The sequence below is a fragment of the Hirundo rustica genome, chromosome 12, assembly GCF_015227805.2.
Source record: "Hirundo rustica isolate bHirRus1 chromosome 12, bHirRus1.pri.v3, whole genome shotgun sequence".
NCBI classification, from domain to species: Eukaryota; Metazoa; Chordata; class Aves; order Passeriformes; family Hirundinidae; genus Hirundo; species Hirundo rustica.
In genome coordinates, this window is record NC_053461.1 from 5,759,433 (window position 1) to 5,781,106 (window position 21,674).

Below are 21,674 nucleotides of genomic sequence, written 5' to 3' on the forward strand. Positions count from 1 at the left end.
GTGTGCAGCAGCACCTGTGAGCTGGGGCCCAATAGTGTGCACAAACTGGCATCCAGGGAGCTCTCTCCGTAGGGCCGCTCATGCATGAACTAGAACTGAGCCCAGCTGCTGCCCTCCAGCATTATTTTGAGGCAAAAAAGTCACACTCTGTGGTTCAGCTGTGCCCTTAGGTAGTACTGCCTTTATTGCCTCAGGTAGAGCCTGCTGGGAGGGCCTGGGGACTCAGCAGTGCTCAAGGCTGATGGGGAAAGGAGATCTTTAAGCTTGCTGTTATCTTTCATTTAACAGGTGGAAAAAAAGACATTGAACAGGTAAAGTGAAGAGTTGCCAAAAAAAAAAATTCTCAGGTGATGGTTTTGCAGGGAAGGTAGAAATGCATGATTCATCTAGATAGTCCTGCTTGCCTAAGCAATAAATGATGCTGCTTTCCTAACTGCACTGTGCTCAGCTGTGTATTTTGCAATAAGAGCTACTGACAAAAGAATTCAGCCAGCACTGCTGCCCTCTGTCCAGCTGAGCTCAGCCTCCTCATCCTCTCCCATCTTCTTGAGCCCTCCCTTGCATGCAAGAAGGAAAGCCAAGGTCTGGAGGTGCTGTAAGTGGACTGAGCTTGGATCCTTGGCTAGGTTTTGACTCGCATGCAAACAAAACTTCAGTGACCCCCACCTCTCCTAATGTGCCTGGGACTCAGGTCTCTGCCGAGGTTCTGGTCAAAGTCTCTCTTTCTCCTGCTGCTTTGGGATGTGAGGGTGTCCAGGCTCGCAGTCACACCTCCACCTTCTCTGGCAGGCAAACCAGAGAAGAAACCTCAAGCAGAGGCAGGGAAGGTCACTGGTTTCCTACGTACTCTGGACAGCTCGTTATCTTGGTTATTTCTTAGAGCAAACAATTTGGATGAGGGCTCATTCCAACCACAGCAGGCACTGAGCAGAGCTTGGGGCCAGGGCTGACAAGCCTGCTGATTCAGACTTCCAGCAGACAAGCTAGTGCTCAAGATCCAGGCAAAATCCAGGTCTAGGGGCTTGTGTTATCCTGTAGAAAACAGTGAGCCTCATGTAGGACCAAGGGCTGAGTGCACTGGATGGGGTCAGGCCGTCTCTCCAGACAGTGCCTGTTCAATCAGTGACTAAGAACAAACTCTTGAGGTTTGTCTGGCTCCGGAGCCAGACTTCTTACAGTTTGTACCCTGGGACTTGGTCTCTCGAGCATCCTCATGCAAGGCTCTCTTAGCTGTAGATTTTGATCTCAGGGGTAGAGTTGGTATTTGACAATATAAGAGCTCCAAAGGAAGCTTTACTCTTGAATGGTGCATTTATAACTCAGCACCACCACTTTATCTCCCACCTTCTTCCTCTTTGTGCAGAGGAAGCATCCAGAGAGTGGAGCTTAGAGAGCTGCAGACATCTTTTTTTTAGTTCAGATTAAGCAGGGAAAGGTAGATGCAGATACTAGCATAGTTCATGCCTGGAGCAATTCAGCTCCTTTGGCCAAAAGCCTCAGAAAGCTGAAGAATAGGCCAGGTAAAAGAATGGTTCTAGAATATTTATAGAGCACAGTTATGCTCCCAAATGTCTGCTGGGTCCTGAACTCTTGTAGCTGATGAAAAAAATAGCAAGCTGCCGTGCCGTGATTCTTTCTCATCATTTCAGCCTTGCAGGTAGAGGAGATTCCGTAACAAGATAAAGCAAAAAAGAAGAGACATCTTTTCTTTCCCAGCCCAGAAAAATAAGCTGTTGGATTAAAATCTGCAAACAGTGGAGAGTGCCAGCATGAGCAACGAGGGGCCAGAGAATCCCATTTCATCTACACCGACTGAGGGCCTGAAGAGAAAGAGGGGGAGACCAAAGAAGCAGCCACAGGTGAGGGAGCATCATCCCAAGAGGATGCCTGGTGGGATTTGCAGGCAGCCCTGGAAAACTGCTTGCTAACAAGGACAAGGGAAGGAGAGGTGCTCTATGGTAAATGCTGGGGCTGCCCAGGACAGCAGCAGGATCTGCACCCTGGGAAATCTCAGCTCCTGGCCTCTGATGTGACAGGCAGTGACAGTTCAGCCAGGACACGTGTGAAAGGGGCTGACCAGGTCTCTGTTCTAGCCTGGAGCCTTCCCCATGTCATCACCCTCTGTTTCTGCACCAGTAATTGGATAGAGCAGACAAGGCCCCTTTGCCAGAGTTCTTGGAACTTACTCATTTCCCCAGCCCAAAAGACAAAGAGGTAGGAGTATTGCTGATCATCTTCTGATGCACTTCACAGCTGGAAAAGCAGAGACACCCAGCTGTTCAGGGGTCTGGGTGCTCTTAGTGGGGTAAGACAGTCCAAGACCAGCCAGAATGAGAAAATGTAAATTGTTTCAGGGATCATCCTGCTTTTAAGTGATTTTTCTCCTTTTATCTCAGGAGGATGGTGGAAACACAGCTATTGTCCCACAGGATGCTGTGGAATCACAGCCAGTGAAGAAACCACGAGGAAGGCCAAAAGGAAGCAAGAAAGCGACTGTTCTAACTGGGGGAACGGTGAGAGGAAATGGCTTATGCTCATTTGCAGGGAGAGAAGCACTGCCAGAAGTGTTTCTCTTAGCTTAAAGATAGTGAAAGTTGCCCCTAATTCAGCTCAGCTTTAATTGCCACCGTTGGACAAATCAGTTATTGTGGTTTTAGTCCTTACTCATCTCCCAGCCTTCCTGTGTTGCCACTGCCTGTTCAGCAGTTTCCTTCCAGTGTTTCTCCTCCACCACGGCCAAATAATCACAACCAGTGCAGTCAGGCAGGTGTTTCCTCCTCAACTGTCTTCTATCTCCAGCTTTTGCTTTTTCTGCTACTTGTGAGACGAGACCTTTATGCAAAGGTCACCTTGGCCATGTTCAGTGGTTTGGTCACAATGCCCAACAAATCTGAGAGCTGACATTTTTCCCCCTTTGTTTCAATAAAGGCAGAACCTCCTGCTGGGAAAAGGCCAAGAGGGAGGCCCCGCAAGTGGGTGAGTACGGTGTTCAGTCCTTTCCCTCTCCTCCAGTCACAGATCCTGGGAGGCTTTCAGCTGTTTGCCCTTCTCAGACTGTGTCTGCCACAGCATTCTTTCAGCCTGGAAATAATTAGGGAGATTCTGACTGCCTTCCTGATGGCCTCCAAGATTCAGCTACTTGAAGAATTCAGAGAGCCCAGGGGAGATGCTCTACTTAATTCAAGACATACTGGACTTACACAGTATAGCACTTTCTCAGGTTTGGAATGTCAGACCAGAGATTCCATCCTTTCTTACAGAGAGGGGTTGTCTTCCCAGGAGGCTTGAAAGACTGAAGCAATTGCTTAGCATGTCAGTTTGTCTCAAAAGAAGAAGCTTACAATTAAGCTAAAGGAGAAATGTGATGAATGGAGAAACTTTGAGTCCTGCCAGCAGGAGACTCGTTTATGCAGCAAACAAAGGATTCGTAAGAATCAGTAGCTAAGAATAAAACATTTCAGGTGTGAAAACAAGACAAAAGCTTTTAATCAATGAGGATATTCAGTCCTGTGAACTATTAATGGTATGTTACCTGTCATTAGGAGCGATTAAAAAACCCCACAACAGCCACAAACGGTTACTTAGTGTGCATCACAAAAATTGCTAGATCCAAACCCAAGCTGTGCACTTGCTGCTGCAATCCATAGGTTTGCTGTACAGCAGTGGTGGCACAGGAGTGCTCAGGAGGGAAAGGAACACTTCTGGTTCAGCAGAACCAGAGGGACAGAGCAGCCTCTGAGGACCCTGCAGAAGGCTTGGAAGGAAATGTTCACCAGCAGGGAAGTGCCAGGATATGGGAGTGATCAGAGGTCTTCTCTAATGTGACCGTGACCTTGCCATGCAGATATTTCCTGGATAGTGGGAAGTTGTTTGCAAACCCTGTGCAGAACCTCCCAGACAAGGGAACTGTTCCATAAATCTGTTTGTTCTCTGCAATCCAGGTGTGAAGGTAACAGTCTAGATCAGCACACTGCCCTTGCTCAAAGCCCATTGCTTTTCCCACGCCCATTTATATTTATATAAATTTATATTATGTTATTTGAATACACTTATTAGGGAAGCCCTGTGTTACCAGTCCTTAAAGCAACCAGCTGTGCAAACTGAGATCCTCAAACTCCATGGAAAATCATCAGAGGCAGAAGTGGCTGTGCCTTACAAAACAAAACCTTACCCAGTGAATTCTGTTGGTGTCATTTGTGAACTTACGAATCTCAAAGACAAGCAGGAGGACCTCGAGTTTTTAACATTTCAGAAGGTCATTTTAACTTTGGTTAGTGAAGTAGTCTGATGCTTCAGTTCAGAATTAAACAGCTGAAGAATTTTTTGGGGGAAAAACCAAAGCAGAAGAAAAACCAGTATTTTTTTTGTTTTAACTGTCAATAGACAAAATATTTAGCTGGTGAAAACAGGGAAATAAACTGAAATATAGGAAATATTCTTGATGGAAAAAAGATCTTGACAGCTGCACAATGGGCAGATTTTTGTTGGGCTGTGTCTCACAAGGCTGGTAATGGGATGGTTTATTATGGATTCTGACAACTATTCAGAGACTTGTGAAAGTGTGTGGACACTACATGCGCTGGTATGTGCTCTTGCCTATGGTTGAATGTAGGAGTTGGTGGCAAACGGATGTGCTGTCAGGGCTGCACAGTCTTGTTTAAATAATAACCCATCTACTTTACATATTTGCAATTTTGTCTTTTGATACCTGATTTTGCATGGGGGATGCTTATTTATTTTTGGTGTTTCTTCTTTGTAGCCTCAAGCAGTGGTCCAAGAAGGAGAGTCTCAGGGAGGAAATCCTCTGGAAAGCAGTGACTTGAATTTGAACTCGGCACCAGCCACACAAGGTATGAAATTAGATAATCATAATTATATGAGACTAAACAGCGGAGCCATGCTCTGGCAAGCCATGCACAAACCCCCAAAGCTCTAGCACTGGCTGCAGTCTTTCTGGTAAATCCTATAAACAGAGGAGCATTTGGAAGGCTTCCAGGCACATTCCTTCTAATTCAGTTGTGACTACTTCAGCAGAAGTGGAGGCAGAGAAACAGGAAGGGAAGAAAATCTGACTCTTTCCAAGAAGTCACACATCTGAGGTTCTGGTCACTGGTACAGGTACAGCTCAGTGAAATTGTTTGTCTGATGTGTAAAAGGTGAAAATAGTCTGCTGGTAATGTCTTGCCTTACTTGAAAAACTATGGATAGAAGATCCCTTGGTACTTGAGACATTTTGGTACTCTGGATTAACTCCAGGATGCTTCCAGGATGGTCTTCCCCTCTCCTTGGTGGCTTGTACTCTAAGGCAGAGCTCTCTGACAGTGGCTGGCACTGGCAGAGGTGCCTCAGCAGCCCAGATGATGATGGCACTGGCTAGTTTCTGTAGGAGACTTCAATTTATCTAAGCTTCTCTGAGATGAGATGCCAGATAACAGTTAGCGCTGTTGTAGGAACGTACAGTGCACCATCCAGAGCCCTAACCTCGCCTGAACACTGTGAAAATACAAACCTGAGTCTGTACCATTCAGGACTGTTTCTGAGGTAGATGCCAGGAAAACTTGTGTGCATCTGTGTCCTACCTTCAGTGGGCCTTGTAGGAAGCTCTTCATGAAATGTTTTTCCTGGAGGGAGAAGGGGCCAGGAGCCCAGGGGAGGCAGATGTTGCCTGGTTTGCCACGTGGCAGCACAGCTGCTCCCTCCTGCCATTGGTTCTTAGAAAGTCCCTGGAAATGCCACATGGTTAAATGCCAGAGGAGCTAACCTCAGTGGCTCAATTCAGTTTCCTCCGGGGCTCCTGCTCCCGTATCACTTCCTGCCACGGAGTGGTGCGCTGACATCAGCGGAGCCGCAGGCTCGCAGGGGATGAGCTCACCTCCGGCCCGGCTTTGGTACAGTTACACATCGCCCCAAACCGCAGCCGGTGCGGGTGCTTTCTTCTCCCTTTCAGTCTGAGTGGGGCCCGGGGCAGCGACGGCAGGAATCCATTTCCCTGCCGTTGCAGGGAGGTAGCAGCAGATGTGACAGGAGCAGCGGATGCTGCGGTCGCTGGGACGCGGCCGTGCAGAACACGATAGCGCAGCCCCAACTGCTGTGCTTGCCCCGTGCGGGCATGGAGAGGGGACTGCTGCTCTTGGGGAGCGTCTGTGCTTCTGTGAGAACTGAATAACGGCCAGGATATCAGTGGGGATAACTGTGTACAGGATGAAACCAGGCAGTCCTCTGGAAAAGTTCTTAAGTTGTTACTTGCTCAGGAGTTGGAGATGGAGTGGTAATCCTGGCTTAAAACTTCTGACTGGGAAAGGAAAGGGGAAGCACGCTGTTCTGGCTTACTGGATTCTGTAGATCCTCGGGCTTGTTTGCAGGCACAGTGCAGCTGTAGCAGCTTGCAGACAGGTAGTTTCTGGATTAACCCATTCTATGCGTCTGGGTTTATCTGGGGTATTATACGCCTGCAAGTTTTTGTGCTACTCATGCAGGAGGCTACTGCTCTGAGACTTGTTAACAGGAGTCTGTGCTCTCATAATGATTCTCTGCTATAGACAGAGCCAGAGCTTTGGTCAGTGAAGGCTTTGATTTGTTTTTTTCCTTCTAGGTGGAGGTTTTTGAGGCACTGCACTAGGGAGGGGATGGGAGGGTACAAGTGCCTGCCCATCCTGCAAGTGGTACAACTGCACAGCTCTGAGTGGGGAACAGATCTGCCCTGGGCTTCGTGTCTGCAGCGTTCAGATGACTTGCTGAAATAAACACTGTCTCTGTCTGTTATGCAGAAAATCAAGATATATGCAGAGCCGAATTAGAAAGATGCAAGATTTGCAAGCCTCCAGTGGGCCATTTAAAGCCAGCTGGTTTTTTTTCTATGGCCTTTGCCTGAGGATCTAGCTCTAGTTTTCCCAAGGCACTGCCTATGGGGGACTCCAGGTTATCCAAGAGCAGGCAGGAGTTTGTTAATGGATCAGGCTCTGTTGCATTGCTACCTGTAGGTGCTGCCAGTCACAACTCCAGCATTAACATTTGGGGTTTTTTTCTGAGTACCGTTACTGAAGGATCGATGAATCTCACTTCATAGGCTCCTAAGCCACAGTGGCAGATGGGGTTTGTCTGAATAACAGTTCTTAGCTAATGGACTGTAGGTGTGAGGGGGAAGGAGGTTGCTTTATGGTAAAAATTCCAAGAGCCCAGTGCAAAGCCCAGAAGCAGCTTTGGGATCTTGTTCCTTTTTGTCTGACTTGCCATCCCTGCATTATTTTTAATACCAACTTTGTCTCACTTTGTTTCCTCTGCTGCCCCAATGGTCACCTTGGCTCTCCTGAAAGTGAAGTGAGGCACAAATCACAGCAATCCTGTGTAACCAGGAACATTCCCCACTCACACCATTTCTAGACATTCTGCACATCCACTTCCCTGGAGTTTATATTGGGTAGGGCACTTTGGGTGCTTGGTGTCTCATGAGGATTTGAGGAAATAGGTAATTGCTGTCAGCAGAGGTGGTTGATGAGTGTTTGCAGAGCAGAAACCAGAAAATCTGACACCAAATGTCACTTCTGGGCCCTCAGTAGCCTCATGCTGAGCCCTGCTGCCAGGGTGGCCATTTGTGTCAGGATCTCCATTTAGCCTGGAGCTGGTACAAGAGCAGTGGGATTGTTGTTGGGGAGTGGATGCTCGTCACTTCTCAACCTTGTACTGGCTCTGTAAAGGCTATTGGGATGCAGGGCTCCTGGACCCAGAGCTCTAACCCTCTCTCTCCTGTGATCTTTCCTTTAGGAGTCACTGGAAAAGACGGTTCCAGGTCTGGCAAAACCACTGGTTTTAGGAGATGTCTGAGTAACGTCCCTGCTGCAGCTCAGTAGTGTCCCACCTGTTCATGTCTCACTTGAAGCCAGAGGACTGGAAAGCAAACAGGACTTTTAATGTTGTATTTCAGTTTCTTCATTTGTGATAATTTTAGCCAAGCTCTCTCCTGTTGCCTGTGGACATGCTTACCACAAACATCCAAACAAGGATTTAGGGGAAGAAATGGCAAATGCCTTGTTGGAGAGATGCCTTTTACAGTTTGTAGTGTATCTTTTGTGAGTATAATAATTTCACTTGAAAATACTTGGATAACCTGGTGCCTTGCCCTGCCACAGAGAGCAGTATTTCAACAGAAGTTGACACAGCAATACAGATATAGCAAAAGAAATCTATTGGCACAGCTAATGGCTGAGCTTGTCTGCTGTATCACCTCTGGCAGACTGATGGAGCAGTGCCATGAGTTAAGTTTTGCTGTGTTGCCCATAGGGACTGCATCTGAAAGACAGCCTGAGTCCTTTCATGACTATTTCAGAAAGAAAAACCTTCATGGCATTTCCAGCTTGCACTGTGTTGCTGTTCCAGTGGCCACTGACTTGCATGCTTTAGGGGAAAGTTTGCACCCTGATGTCTTAGGGATTGATTCTGAATTTTTTATCTTAATGTGAGCAGCTCAGGGCCTTCTGTAACTTCCTCTGGCCTGGTGTCTCTTGCCAGAGTTTGATGGCAGCTCCAAGTGCACAGTGCTTACAAGCTTAGTCACAGCCACTGGAATTTCATCCCTTCTAAGGGGTGTCTGTAAAGAACCAGTTATAGAAGTTGCTTCCTTGCACGGACTCAGGCTTCAATTTAAATTCAGTCCCTAACATGCGTGTGTGGGGTCCTCTAGTGTCACAACTATGCAAATAAAAGCTGCTGATAGTTTCGTTTTGGGAGACAAGCAGTAGCCAGTTGGTTTGAGGTTGTTACTGGCTGCTCTCAGGTTCACACTGTTTGCAGATTTGTGCTTTTAGTGTCAGAGCTGAACTTGTTAAATTCTGAGGAACTTGAGGGTATTTCCGATATCCAGTTGCAAGTAGAAATCCTGGTGCTATTTTCTATCTCCTGAATGTTCTGCCTGCCTATTAAAGGGACAAAGTGGATATTTCAATTATCTCTGACAGGATGTAAAATTGGCTAGCTTTACAGTGTTAAATATTTAAACAGAACCTAATTGGCTTTAAATTTATGGTGGTGCATAGCAGAAGCCCATCAAATGGCTGTATATATTGAACTCATTTATTATCTTTCCATCAGAGTTCTGTTCCATTGGCAAGTATTTATTTAACACAAGAAAATGTATGCGGAATTAAGAAGGTCTGATTGGAGAGATAATGGGGGAAAAGTGGGGTTTTTTTTACCTTTTTGTATCACTTTGTCCAATCCACCCAGTTTAGTACTGATGATTCCATTAATTCTGCTTAGCAGTGATGAGAGTCCCAGTCCTAATTCTGTGTGGTGCCTGCTTTGCCCTAAAGGTACTCTCTCGTGTATGGAGCTTGGTGGTCACAGGAGAAAACCACATCACAGATAATCACATAGTGCCTCCACTACCTGACAGCAGGGAAATCAAGGACTAAATGGATTACAGGGACTGACCTAAATCCTGAGCTACAGGATGAGCTGTGCTACCAGATACAAGGAGGAGCTGGGGATAACTCCAGATGGGGCATGACACAAGTGAATCTGTGCTGCTGAAGTTGCAGCTGGTGCTCCACTGAATTCTGCTGCTCTTCAGTGCACACACAAGTTCAGCTGCAGTTCATGTCTGTGTTCAAAGGCCACTCCAGTAGCAGACCAAAATATTTTACCAATTTCTGTGCCTGATTTTTCAGTTGACTTGGCAGGTCCAGTACTCTGTTTACATGGCTTCGCTGCCTATTTAATGAACCCCTGCTACCTGAGAGCAATAGCTGTTGCAGTGTGAGACTGGAACTCCAGCTTCTAACTGAATTAGGGATTACATCTGTAAGAGACTGAAGCTTTTCCTGTGACATCAGTCAGTCCTTTCTCAGGTGGTGGTAAGGAATAGGGATGCAAACTGTGTTAGCTAGATAGTAAATCCATCTGCTTTAGGCTAGCAGTATTACTCTAGGAAGTGCATGCAATGTACTCTTAAAATTTAAAAAAAATCTAGTCTTTGCTACCCCTTACCACTCTGCTGAAAAACCACAGTAAAGAACTTATTTCTATAAAAGTGCAAGTGCAGGAAGAGAACAAACAGAATTCCACTCTTTTAGGAGCTCTTCTTTGTGCAGTTGAAACCCCAATCCATAACTTTGGCTTCCATGTTTATGCAGAGAATGAAAGTCAACGCCTGTGAAAGGTGGGCAGAATTCCAGACATCTTCAGGGAGCTAGGATCTCACACTGGATCACTTGGATTGTCTTTTTTGAAATTAGAAATGTTTTTATTTCCCATATGGTTAATTACCTTTTCTGTGTAGACAAACCTACCTCTTAAGCAAGTGCATGTCAAGTGTTTTTAAGCTCAGGCAGTTTTGATCTGACTTGGCCAAAAATAAGAGGTCATTGCAGTTGGTTAAACCACAGGAGGTGAGCAAGGTTTGTTGTCTAGCAAAGTTTGGATGTTTCCCATAAATGGTTTTGGTGATGGCATAGAGAGTGTTGGCAACTTGCAAATTAGCCTTGAAGTTTGTTTTAAATAAAGGTAATAAACAAAAACCCCTCAGGATCCTGCTTTGCCTCCTTGTGCAACACTCTCAGCACACGTACATCGCTGGACAAGGTGAGTGTCTCGTGACCTGGAGTTTTGGGGATTATAACCAAAAATTTGGGCATTCAGAAGCAGTCCCAGATTGATGTAAAAAACAAGAAATAACGAGCAGGAGGAATCACACATGGAGAAAACCAGACAGGCACCAAAGCCCAGATGTGGATGCTTAATTCCATCCTTTGTGTGTCTTGGAGGCTTGATTGGAACACAAGCCAGTTCTGCTTCATGTGTCCACCCAGAAGTCTCCACAGCTGAGTCTTTCTCCCCTGCATTGTTCTGTGGGCTGTACAGCTATTTAGCAATTAATTCCCTGCCTGTGCATTGCCTCTTCATTTCATCTGACAGCTTTCCTAACTAGTCCCAAGTTTTGGGGCTGTGGGCCAGATGTGGCAGCAGCAAATCTGAAAGATACCAACAGTGTCTTCATGTTCTGCTCCCCTTGGTGTGGACAGAGCTGCAGGTGAGCTGATGAACCCCTGGTTTGTACAGGAATTCACTTTAAGGATAAGTTGGGATTTCTCTTTGTACTCTGGATGCCCAGGACTGGCAGCTGGAAGCTCCTGCCCTTCCTGACTTTTCCAGCAAGCCTTTCTGAAGAGATCTGAGTTTCTGTGCTGTAGAACAAGAAACCTTGACCCCCAGAGAGCTTCCCCTTCTAAGGTTTTCACATTTAGTTCAGTTTTTAAAAGAGCAGGGGAATTCACTGCACAGGAATTACCAGCAGATACTGGGGATACACTCCCAGCAGTTTCAGTGGGAAAATGACAATCATACTAGACTTTCATGTAAACAGTTTAATTATATTTCAATGCTTTAAAACACAGAAACACTTGAATTAAATTACATCATAATGCTTCTGCTACTATACAGCCAAGAACTGTGAGAGGAGGTGCTATGCAACTAAAAGAATACTCCAGTCCGAGCCCAGCAATTACCCATAATATTCTTTTAGTCATTATCTGTACTTCTTTACTCTAAGGGCAGTCATCACAGGACAAAGCCTACCATCACAGGGAGAATGCTTCAAAGAATTCCTCTGTAGGTGAGTTTGTTGTTGTGCTGCAGCACACTGGGCTGAGGCATTGAGGAAACAGCTCAGCTCATGCTTGCCTTTTGTTGAGTTTAAAACAACCACTGAACTTCCAGTCCTAAGAGTTCTGGGGAAAATGCTGCAATTTAAGACAGCTGGACTCTCCTACTGCCACTGCAACCCTGTACTGCTGCAGAGCAGGGAAAGGGGGCAGGCAGTGAAAGGAGAAATCAGATGTGTGGCTGCTCTCAGTAAACACCTGCAGGAGCTGAGACATGTGCGTGTTGGGAGGTGTTTGTGTCCCAGCTGATCCCTGGGAATACCCACAGACAGACTCCAAATTCTAAGGACCTAATCTGCATTACACTGAGTGTTTGTACCCATGCACCTTCCTTCCAGCAGCATCCCTGGGGACAAACAGCAGCAGCAGCAGCCTGGGACTGCCTCCTGCCACATCCCCTGGCCATGAGGACTGGGCTGTTTTCCAGCTCCAACCCCCCTAAGGTACTCCCAGAACCCCCTAGTTCTAAAAAGACATCTGGATACTGGAAATCTAAAGCAATTTAGCCCTGTGGGAAGCTGTGTCAGGGGAAGTGGGAATGCAGGTAAGGAGCTGTGCCCTGCAGGAGCCAGGAAAAGGACCCAGGAAAGAGTCTGCATTTAATGACTGTGGGAAAAACAATCACACAGGGGAAGAAAAGAAAGTAGTTGGGAGAACAAAAACTAACTGGCAGCTCCAAACTTGAAACAAAGCACATGATACCTGAATTGCCACTCTGAAACAACTTGCATAAAGCTTTAGATCTGCATTCAGATTTTGGCTTGCCAGATTCCCTTTTACCTGGTGCTGTGGATGGAATAAAACTGGATTGACAAATGCCTGTAACCACGCAAAGAACAGGAGCTGATCAGAGCCTGGCTGGGCAGAGACCCCTTTGCACTCTCTTCCTCCAGCAGCCCTGAAGGATGCACAGGCAGCGAGATGCTACAGGGAAACCCCTGGCTTACCTGTCTAGTCCCACCTACCTGTTCCTAGCAGGTAACTGGAGCAGAGGCTAATGCAAAGCTCTGTGTTCCCTTCAGCAGGAAGAAGAGAAGGCTCTGACTGCAGCTCCTGGCAGGTAAGGAAGTACAAACCAGCTGTTAGTCATCTCAGGGGGCATGCATTGGGCTGTTGTTGAGCCAATACACGTTTTTCCTTTTTTAAAAGAAAGTATTTTAAAGCTTAATCTTTTTTTCCTGGTTAACACTCTGCACTGTAGAAACTTCCCTGAGCCAAAGCAGGAGGGGATAAATGGCATTGGAACCCTAGTTCTGCTCAACTCCTCTCTGTGGGCCAAGCACTGTTATCCCTAGCTCAGCAGCAGGGCTCACAGAGCCAGACAGTGACAGTCCCAGCCTGTAGCTGTGTGAAATATTCTCTGTCCATACAGTAGCTCTAATTTGGGATACTCAGCCACTTCCTCAGTTAACATGTTATCACCCATATGTTCACTGTTTCACTTTTTAAAGCCACTGAATTCCCCATGCTTCAACATCACCCTGGTGCGTGTTTATCAGCAGCCACAGGCCTGGGAGGGGACAATCCCGCGGTTGTGTTGTCCCTGCTGTGCCCCAGGTCACCCTCAGCTGGGGCAGGCAGCTCTCCTGGCTCAGAGGCTTTGCCACCAGTCCCTGCCCAGGACGGGCCAGAGCCGTGCTCACTGCACAGACTCAGCCATCGCTTTCCTCGGGGCCTGGGCACACACAGCCAGTGGAGAAGGTCTCTGAAATGTGCACCCATCTCCTTCCCTGACCAGAGAGCACGGAGCTGTGCTCTGACAGACTAATCTACACGAAGCAGGCACTGTTCTAACCACAAAGCTTGGTAGGTGGTGCCAGGCAGTGCCAGCCCAGCAACTGGAGCTCAGCACCTTGCAGTGGTTAACACACACACCAGAAAATCACCACTGCCCTTACAAAGGCTTTGCTTCCCAGAGCAGTGGCACCCCCTGTGCCCGTTTGTAACACAAACCAACAGGTGACCGGCTGGGCTCATTGGATCAGCCATGCTTGAGGGAAGTCACTGCTTTGTTGGCTTCTTCCTCCTCGTTCTCAGCAGGCTCCGGGAGCAGGGCGGGGCCTGGTCATGCATTGATGGCGTTGGCCACGTCGGTGAACACGAGGCGGCTGGGTCTCTGCGGGGCTCCCTGACTCGGCAGCAGCACCTGCGGGGGAGCAGGAGAGCTGAGAGCCAGCACGGCTGCCTGGCTCAGGGCTGTGCTTGGAACTCAATGCAGCCCTTCCAGGGGAGGCTGCCTGGCTAACAAGGCATTAACGAGGCTGTGACAGGAAAATACAACAGGCTGGAGAGTAAGTCAGCACATCCATGCCGGTTTAAAATCCCCACATCATTGGATTACTGGGTCTCGCTATTTATAAATACAAGGCAGCATGAAAAGGCTTGAGATAGCAAGAAGGTCTGGAAATGTGCCATTGCCTGAACTTGAGCTGTTGTTTTAGGCTCTCCCTCTCTTTTTACATTGAATCTCTAAACTCTTATACTTCCCAAGCATTAGCAAGAGGGATCTGAGGTATCCTGCTGGCCAGTCCCTGGAGAGGATAATTCTGGTTTTACTGTGCTGAGGTTAACTCTGGCCTTACAACTTCCCCCCTTTACGACCTCCAGGTAAGCCCCCTATGTGGAGTAATAGAGGGATTTGATGTTGTTCTAGTATGTGCTGCTTGGAGGAGAAGATCCTTTGCTTTTATACACTATAGTTCCTGTTTTTCCAAACTAGGATAGTCCATATGTTGGTTATCTTTCATATTCTAACACAACTCCTTTGTGCTCTTCAGCAGGTTGAGAATGTCTCAAGGTAAATATTTTATAATTACAGTTGTATTTATTATTTCCTCTTTCCTTTTCTGCCCACACGAAGCTTGCTACAGATTTTCTGAAGGTATAAAGTGAGCGGAAACAGAACTATTTGGGAGAACTCCTGCTCCTGAATGGGAAAAGCAGGGGATGACACGGGCAACACAGAGCAGTGGGAGAGGAATGCGTGAAAGGAAAGGTGTGCCTGCTCCAAGGACAGGCTGTCACTGGGTAAGAGACAGCTATTCCAACCATCCCTGCTGGCTCTTTTAAAAAGGCTTTTTGTGTGCTGGTGGGGACAAAGGAACAGACAACATTGTGAATCTGGACCCAAACATGGTGAGAGCCTCCTGTCAAAGACCTGCCTGAGTCCTCAGTCCACCCTAAGCACTCCAAAATGCTCAAGTCCCTGCTCCAGGGCTGGCAGAGAGGGGGAAGTCCTCCTGAGGTCTTACACGGCTTCCCTCCCCTGCAGCTCTACACAGCCTCCTCGGCCCTGAAAGCCAGCAGTGCAGGTGGCAGTGGCTGCAGTGCCACTCGTGGTGGTTGCTGCCTACCTTGCTCTGTGATGCCTGGGAAGATGCTGCATCCCGCCCATGTTCCAGCAGCTCCTGCTCCAGCTCGTCCTGTTCCTCGGTGGGATCAAAGTTGTACATGGGCATGAGCTGGTGCCGTAGCTTCTCCAACCTGCCCGTGGGAGGGAAGGGAAAGCCTTGGTTGAGACGGGCTCAGGCTGCTTCCCCTCCCCACTGCTGAGGCTTTCTGCACGCTGCCTCTCCTGCTGCACAGGGATTCTGCTCCTGTGCCTCTTGCTGGGTGAGGCTAAGAGCCCACTAGACACAGCTGGCAGGAGTGGAAAACACCCAGAATGCAGTTACAGGGATTAACTGCCATCACTAATCTGTGTTGGCAGGCATTTACACTCAGAGGAATCGGGAGTTAAGTTCTTGCAGACCTTGAAAGATTAGGCTTTATGTGGACGGACAAAAGGAACGATGGAACATAACTGGTTTGGCATTTTGTGACTTCTCCCCCTGTCCTTCTGCCCCCACCAGCCCATCCTGCCCTGTCACAGTCTGCTAGCAGCAGTTCACTTCAAGCTCCAGTGGCCTGAGAGTACTTTAACTCTGGGACTGAAGTACACAAAATTAAACAGAAAATAACAGAAAACAAATAGGAAAGAGAGAGATTCTCACAGGATGCCTGTGGACACTGTTCCTGCTCTTGTATCATTGCTCCAAGAGACCGAGCTATGAATTATTAGGGTCTCCTCAGAGATGGATGATGGATGGGGTGGCTCCTGGGAAAACACTGAGTCTTGCCTTTGGCTATAGCTCAGTTTTGGAGTAGAAGGAAACACACAAGCAGTTACTGGCAGTGTCACCACAAATATCTATTCTGCAAAGTGTTAGGATGACACATTCTCCCCCTGCTTCTCCATGGGCTTACCAGCACAACCATTATCTCCAGCCTGCTTTCATGGGCCCAGCATTGGCTGCTCCTGCAGCAGCACCCAGACTTGGGCTTTGGGGCTGGCCTTGGAAATTTTACAGTGGGCAGCAGCATTTTCTGCAAGTCTGTGGCCTGGCCAGGTCTGCCTCAAGGAGTCAGGGAGGCAGGAGGATCCTCATGGATCTTCACTGGAGTCCCTGCTGTGAGATGGAAGAATCAAGACGTGATTCTCCCTGTGTGCTGCTCTCCTCTCTATTTTCAGCCAGGAGCTTAGCAAGGAAATTAAGACATTAACTCCTGGGCTGAAGAAGCATCTCTGCACTGTGCTGCTGTCACTGCCTGGGCTGCTAGAAAACATAGGAATCTGGGAATGGCTGAAACCCAAGCTCCACAGCTTTCACAATGGAGTTCCCAGCATCTTTATACACCCATAACCCTCTCCTGTTCTGATGCATCTCACAGGTGAAGTGTGATGAGTCTGCAGAATCCCTGACCTCCTCCTGCTCAGCCTTATTCTCCTTCCAGAGCTGTGAGGTCCTTGACACTGGTGTCAGAGGGATGCCCAGTCCCAGGAGTGCCATGTCCCAGCCTCGGTCACACCACGTTCTCACACAGCCAGCACTGAAACTCTCCCCAACTCCTCTGAGATCGCTCTGCATTTTGAAGCACTGAGTTCCCTCCAGCCAGTAACAGATCTCACTTACCTCTTCCTCTTCCTGATATACAGAACCTGAAGGAGAAAAAGCAGCATCATTACAGCAGTCCCAGCAGGACGGGGAATAGCCGAGAAGAGAAATTTTGGGCACATGGGAAAGAGGTGTCACTGTGCACTAAAGTGGGGGAAGGCAGAAGTGACAACAAAAATGACACTTCATATTAATCACTGTGAACCTGGCAGCACATCCTGTCTGGCACTAAGTGCTCAGCGGCCTCTTATTAGGTGTGTTAGTAGGAGGAAGAGTATTAGGTGTATTATCAGGTGTAGGTCAGCACATTTCTGTGGCTGCAGGACAAATGCTGCAATTTAAGAGTGGATGAAAAAGGTTCCCTTTGTGGTTCTCATCTGTAGATTTCCTGCAGCGCAGGAGTGCTGCTACCCCCTCCCCAGTACAAAGGGAAGAAGCAAAGAGGGAGGGCATGCTCAGGGACTTGCCTCTGTCAGCCTGTGCTGGGAAGAAAGGGAGGCTCTGGGCCTCCACAGCCTTGTTCTGAGAACTACGAACGCTGGACGCTGCTCTTGGGAACTTTTGACCGTTTCCAGGTTTTCTTAGGGGCTTTTGGAAAAACTCCTCCTGGGGCCTGCAATGAAATTCTGCAGTAGGCTCCTCTGATGGCTGTATTAGTGAAGCCCTTCCGTGTACGAGGAAGGGGAGCTTGCTGCTACCTTCTCTGTTGGCAGGGAAATGATCTGGTTACACAAAAGGAGAGCTGCAGCCCTTGCACTGCCCACGGTGGGCTCAGAACCAGGGTTTCTGGAAGCTTCTGCCCACAGCATTAATGGCAAGGTTAGTGACATACCAAACCCTCAAGGACTGATACCCAGCATGCAGAACCTTGGAAAAGCAGTCCAGGGTGAGCCTTGCTGAGATGGATTCAGGCCACTTTAACTCAAAAAGAATTACGCCACGTCCACAGACATGGTTCCAACAGTGTGCTTGAAAAGTTAATATGGATAAACTTTCTTGTGGTGCCCAACAGAAGGTTTAAATCAATGCAGCTGTTCCAGGTAACAAGTCAGAACAAAATCTGTTTTCCTTTTAACTGAACTTCCTATTGCTATTAAAAACAAATACCGATACTACATATGGTTTCTCCTAGGCCTGCTGAGCTTCCCATTTGGACCAGATCTCAGGGAGACTGCAAAAATACTGGAGCATTTGATAAAGGCCTTAAAAAGAAAGGCATCTCAGGAACTATCAGTTCCCAGCAGTTTTGGGTGAGACTTTAATAGACTGTAAATCAATTATTCAGTGCAAATTAGTCCTAGAACCTCTAGCCACCCTCCACCCCCAAGAGACAGGGATGTTTAGCTGGGCTCTCTTACCATTGCTACAGCCAACCCAATCACAGTAATGATCCCAAAGGAAAGCAGCATGGTGCTCATGCCAGGCGCAGTGCTGGCCACATCTGGGATTTTGGTGCTGTTGAAGCTGGTAGTCTCAGGGCTTATGGTGGGTGTCTGTGGTACAGTCACATCCATAGCTGTCCCTGGGCCTGGCTTGGCCGTGGTGGGGGTGCTGTGATCCAAGTCATGCACAGAGGGTGGGCTGTAACTCATCCTGCCAGCTCTTGGTAGCTCCTGTCACCAAACTGTTGTCCTCTCCCATCAGCTACAGAAGTGGAGGGCTGCCCTTCCCATCGAGGGCCCTCACGTGAGACCTCTGCTGCAGCATCACCACTGATGGGTTTTCTTCAGGGTAGGAATCACACTGGACTCGGCCTAGGAGAGAATGAGAACAAATGAACGATGCAGAGCTCTTGGACACAGGCACAACCTTTCCCACAGCTCCCCAGTTCACCAGCAGAGTTTCTGAATGCCTGCTCAAAATAAGAAAAACATTTTTTGAGTGTACTGAGAGCCCCAAAATCATGCCTGATTCACTTGGTGATAATTCTCCCCTCACTGCTTCAGCTCTGCCTCCTTGCAGTAACCTGGAGATCTGTGTGGGGATGACCGCAGCACCCTTGTCTCTGGTGTGCCCCAGGCTGCACCAGATGGTCTCTATCTGTCCTAGGATAGAGCATTTTCCTGCTTCTGTCTCTTCCTTTTAATGTTTGGAAAGTTGCATTGATCCCCTTATCAGTGGGAACACGCCCAATAAAATGACACTCTGTATCTCAGGGTGCTTTTTATTGAATCCAAAGTAGGAGTTCCCTGTTGTGGTGAGTCCTTGCACCGCTACTGCTCATCCCATGTGCTCTGGAAAGGGTGGGTTGCATCAATCCTCCATCTAAAGACACCGAGTATTTCTCAATCCCTCATGAAAGCACCCACTCAAGCTTAGTCATGCACTGGCAATTATCAATATTAACTTTAAAATTAGTCCAATTTTGGACTGGAGTTGTGAAATTTGATAGATCTGTTCATGCTGAGAACACGAAAGGCTTTAATTGCTTCATCCTTCCATTGTGCAAATGATCAAGAGTTGCAAAACACCATGGGATGAGCCTATGGGAAGTATTTGCACACTTTGCTTGTAAGAGCACTGTATGTAACTTGAGATCGTCAGTTGCTTCCCTGAAAACGCAGCTACCTCTGGAGCTGAGCTGATCTGAGAACTTCTGTAGCATTTCTCTGGCGATTTCCCTGCAGTTTAGCAGACATTACATCTCTGGGCTGGAATGCAGCTGGGACAGAGGGGTTAGTGAGCTCTGAGCAGAAAAAGATGTGCCTGCAAAGAGGAACGAGCCATTGTTCTGCTCCGCTCTGTTCCATTCCAGGCAAGGTTACGGAGCAGTTCCCATAATGTGGTGCCTCACTGCTGTCCACAACTGCAGGAACCAGCGTGATCAACATCTGCCACTAACAACTGGAGCAGGGAAGCCAGCCCAGGCAAGCAGGACCAGGCTGTGCCGTGGTCAGTCCGAGCTGGAGTGGTCACCTCGGCTCGTCCTGCAGCTCCCTGAGCAGGTAAATGCCATGCAGGCCCCATCCCGGCCCCCTGGAAACAACTTTGTGAAGCAAAGGGGAATTCTGAAGTGCCTGGGAGACTGTGGGAGCTGTGAAACTCTCTGGAGTTTCCAGAAAAATGTGAACAGTAACAGTTCTGCTCTGGTCTCTCCTAACAGTGTGCTGGGTCACGAGCTCATTGCTGCTGAAGGGCACTGTGCCCTTCACTGACCATTAAGTCCTGCACTCTGCTTAAACCACGGGGCACCTGGACTTCTCCAGCCATCACTGACCACAGCAGAGCTCAGGTGTACTGGACACCTGGGCACAAAGATGGCAAATTTGAAATCAGTGTCACAATAATAACAGCAGCAGCAGCAGTGAGAGCCCAGCAGAGAAAAGCAAGGAATTATTGAGCAGATCGAGCAGCTGCACAGGCAGAATCCATTTGTGCTATTCAGGGAAACTTTCCATAATGATAATACCCATTTTTAAAAAAGCCACTACCAAGGAAATAAAAAGGGGAAAAAGAGCCTAAGTGAAAGGAGTGAAGCAGGCCCAAGGGCTTTGCAGAGTATGGCTCTAGATCTTGGACAGCTCCTGAATTTTGGAAACAAAACGGGTTAAGCCTTCAGCTGAATGTGGTGTCAGTTCTGAAAAACCAAAAAAGGCTGTGTTAAAATGAGCCAGCTGAAAACCTGGTCGAGGGAGAATGGGGGCTCATTTTCTTGCTCCTGGCGTCTTGCTCATGCTGAAGGATTCCCGTGCCCACAGACCTAGCTCTAAAAGCAGGATGTCAAAGGTTTCTGACCTGGCTTAAACAACCACTTCCAGGTCCAGATAGGGCTGTTTCTGCTCCCCAGCTCCTCCTGGGCCTGCAGACACACAGAGAGGGAGGCTGAGAGCAAGGATGGCCCAGGGCCTGCAGCGTACACGGCAGAGCTGGGGTGGATCATTTTTCCCTACCACCTTCCTTTCCCAGTTGTCACTCTGGTGCTGGAAGTTTGATCTGCAGGCTGAGCACACTCCAAGCCTCTGAGGGCAGCTGTAGGGCCAGGGACAGCTACTACCTATCACTGGCAGGTTCCAGCATAGCCCATGCACAAATAGAACAGAAGAGGAACCAGATCCTCAGCTGCTGCCAGCTGGCATTGTTCCACTGCCTGCACCAAGAGAGCTCCTCACACAGCCAGGGCTGCCCTGTGCTGGGCTCTGCTGGGTCTGCAAATAAGGAGAACACGCTCGTTTCTCTCCCAAGCCAGCATTTCCAAACTGATCTCTGCGCTGCCCACTTCTGAGATGCAGAAAATTGTTTTGTGCCCCACCCTGAGCCTTTTCTGAAGTCTTAGCTTTAATCTCTCTGTGCTGCTGTTTCATTTTGGGTGTGACAGAACAGCAATTTTTGTCACAGGGATGAAGACGGGTCAAAGAGTCTCTGGATGAAGAATAATAACAACTATAGTTTCTGCATTACTTGATCAAGATGAGGTATCTCTAGTAATTCAGCAATGCAAGCGACACCGTGTTGCTGCTGGCAACGGGACGTGGCTTCCCAGCGGGGGAACTTTTGGGATCTCCAGAGCTGACCAGGCTCCAGGGCAGCGGGGAAGCCCCGACCGTGCGTGCCCGCTGCCCCGGAGCTCGCCGGCTGCCACCCTCCCGCTGTTCGATGGGAGCACGGTCCCGTCCCACCCTGCTCCAGGCGCGGGGCTCTCCCCCAGCGATGCCACCGCTCCTCTGACCCCGCTCCCACACACTGGAGCGGCGGCGACCGCGCTGTGCCCGTGCGGGCAGTGCCGCCCCGCCGCCGCCCGGGGCTCCGTCCCTGCGGGAAGTCCCTCCTTCCCCTCCCGAGGAGAAGTTTCCAGGCGGATAACGGGTTACGGGGCCCTTCCCGCTGCTCAGCCGCAGGCTCACAGCCGGCTCCGCCGGGCCCGCCCGGGACACGGCCCCCGAGAGGCGGCGGCGGCCCCGCAGCGCCCGCGATAGGGACGGGACGGCGCGGCCGGCCACCCCCGCGGCGCGGCCCGGCCCCACCACGCCCGTCCCTGGAAGCGCCCCCCGCGCCGGGGCGGCCGGGCCGGCACTTACTGCGCGCTCCCGCCGAGGGTCCGGTCCCGCGGGGCGCGGGCGGAGCGGCCGCCGGGGGCCGCGCCCGGGGC

General features: G+C 48.9%; 2 protein-coding genes across 3 annotated transcripts in view; one reads left to right on the forward strand and one right to left on the reverse strand.

Annotated features, from left to right (window-relative positions):
• Positions 1 to 10,511, forward strand: part of LOC120758508 (high mobility group protein HMG-I/HMG-Y-like) — a 53,680-nt gene extending 43,169 nt beyond the window's left edge. For both annotated transcript variants that reach the window (XM_040076825.1, XM_040076826.1), the window contains 5 exons: positions 1,650 to 1,859; positions 2,397 to 2,513; positions 2,929 to 2,976; positions 4,760 to 4,850; positions 7,762 to 10,511. In XM_040076825.1, coding sequence (XP_039932759.1) covers positions 1,770 to 1,859; positions 2,397 to 2,513; positions 2,929 to 2,976; positions 4,760 to 4,850; positions 7,762 to 7,847 — 432 coding nt within the window. In that variant the 5' untranslated portion in view covers positions 1,650 to 1,769 and the 3' untranslated portion in view covers positions 7,848 to 10,511. The remainder of the gene's footprint in view (positions 1 to 1,649; positions 1,860 to 2,396; positions 2,514 to 2,928; positions 2,977 to 4,759; positions 4,851 to 7,761) is intronic.
• An 831-nt stretch (positions 10,512 to 11,342) lies between these two features.
• Positions 11,343 to 21,669, reverse strand: C12H3orf18 (chromosome 12 C3orf18 homolog). The gene is made up of 5 exons (XM_040076603.2): positions 21,604 to 21,669; positions 17,947 to 18,342; positions 16,607 to 16,632; positions 15,008 to 15,137; positions 11,343 to 13,800 (listed from the first exon to the last, which is right to left on the reverse strand). The coding sequence occupies exons 2-5, from the start codon at positions 18,178 to 18,180 to the stop codon at positions 13,720 to 13,722; spliced, it is 471 nt and encodes a 156-aa protein (XP_039932537.1). The 5' UTR covers positions 18,181 to 18,342; positions 21,604 to 21,669; the 3' UTR covers positions 11,343 to 13,719.
• Positions 21,670 to 21,674: the final 5 nt, after the last annotated feature.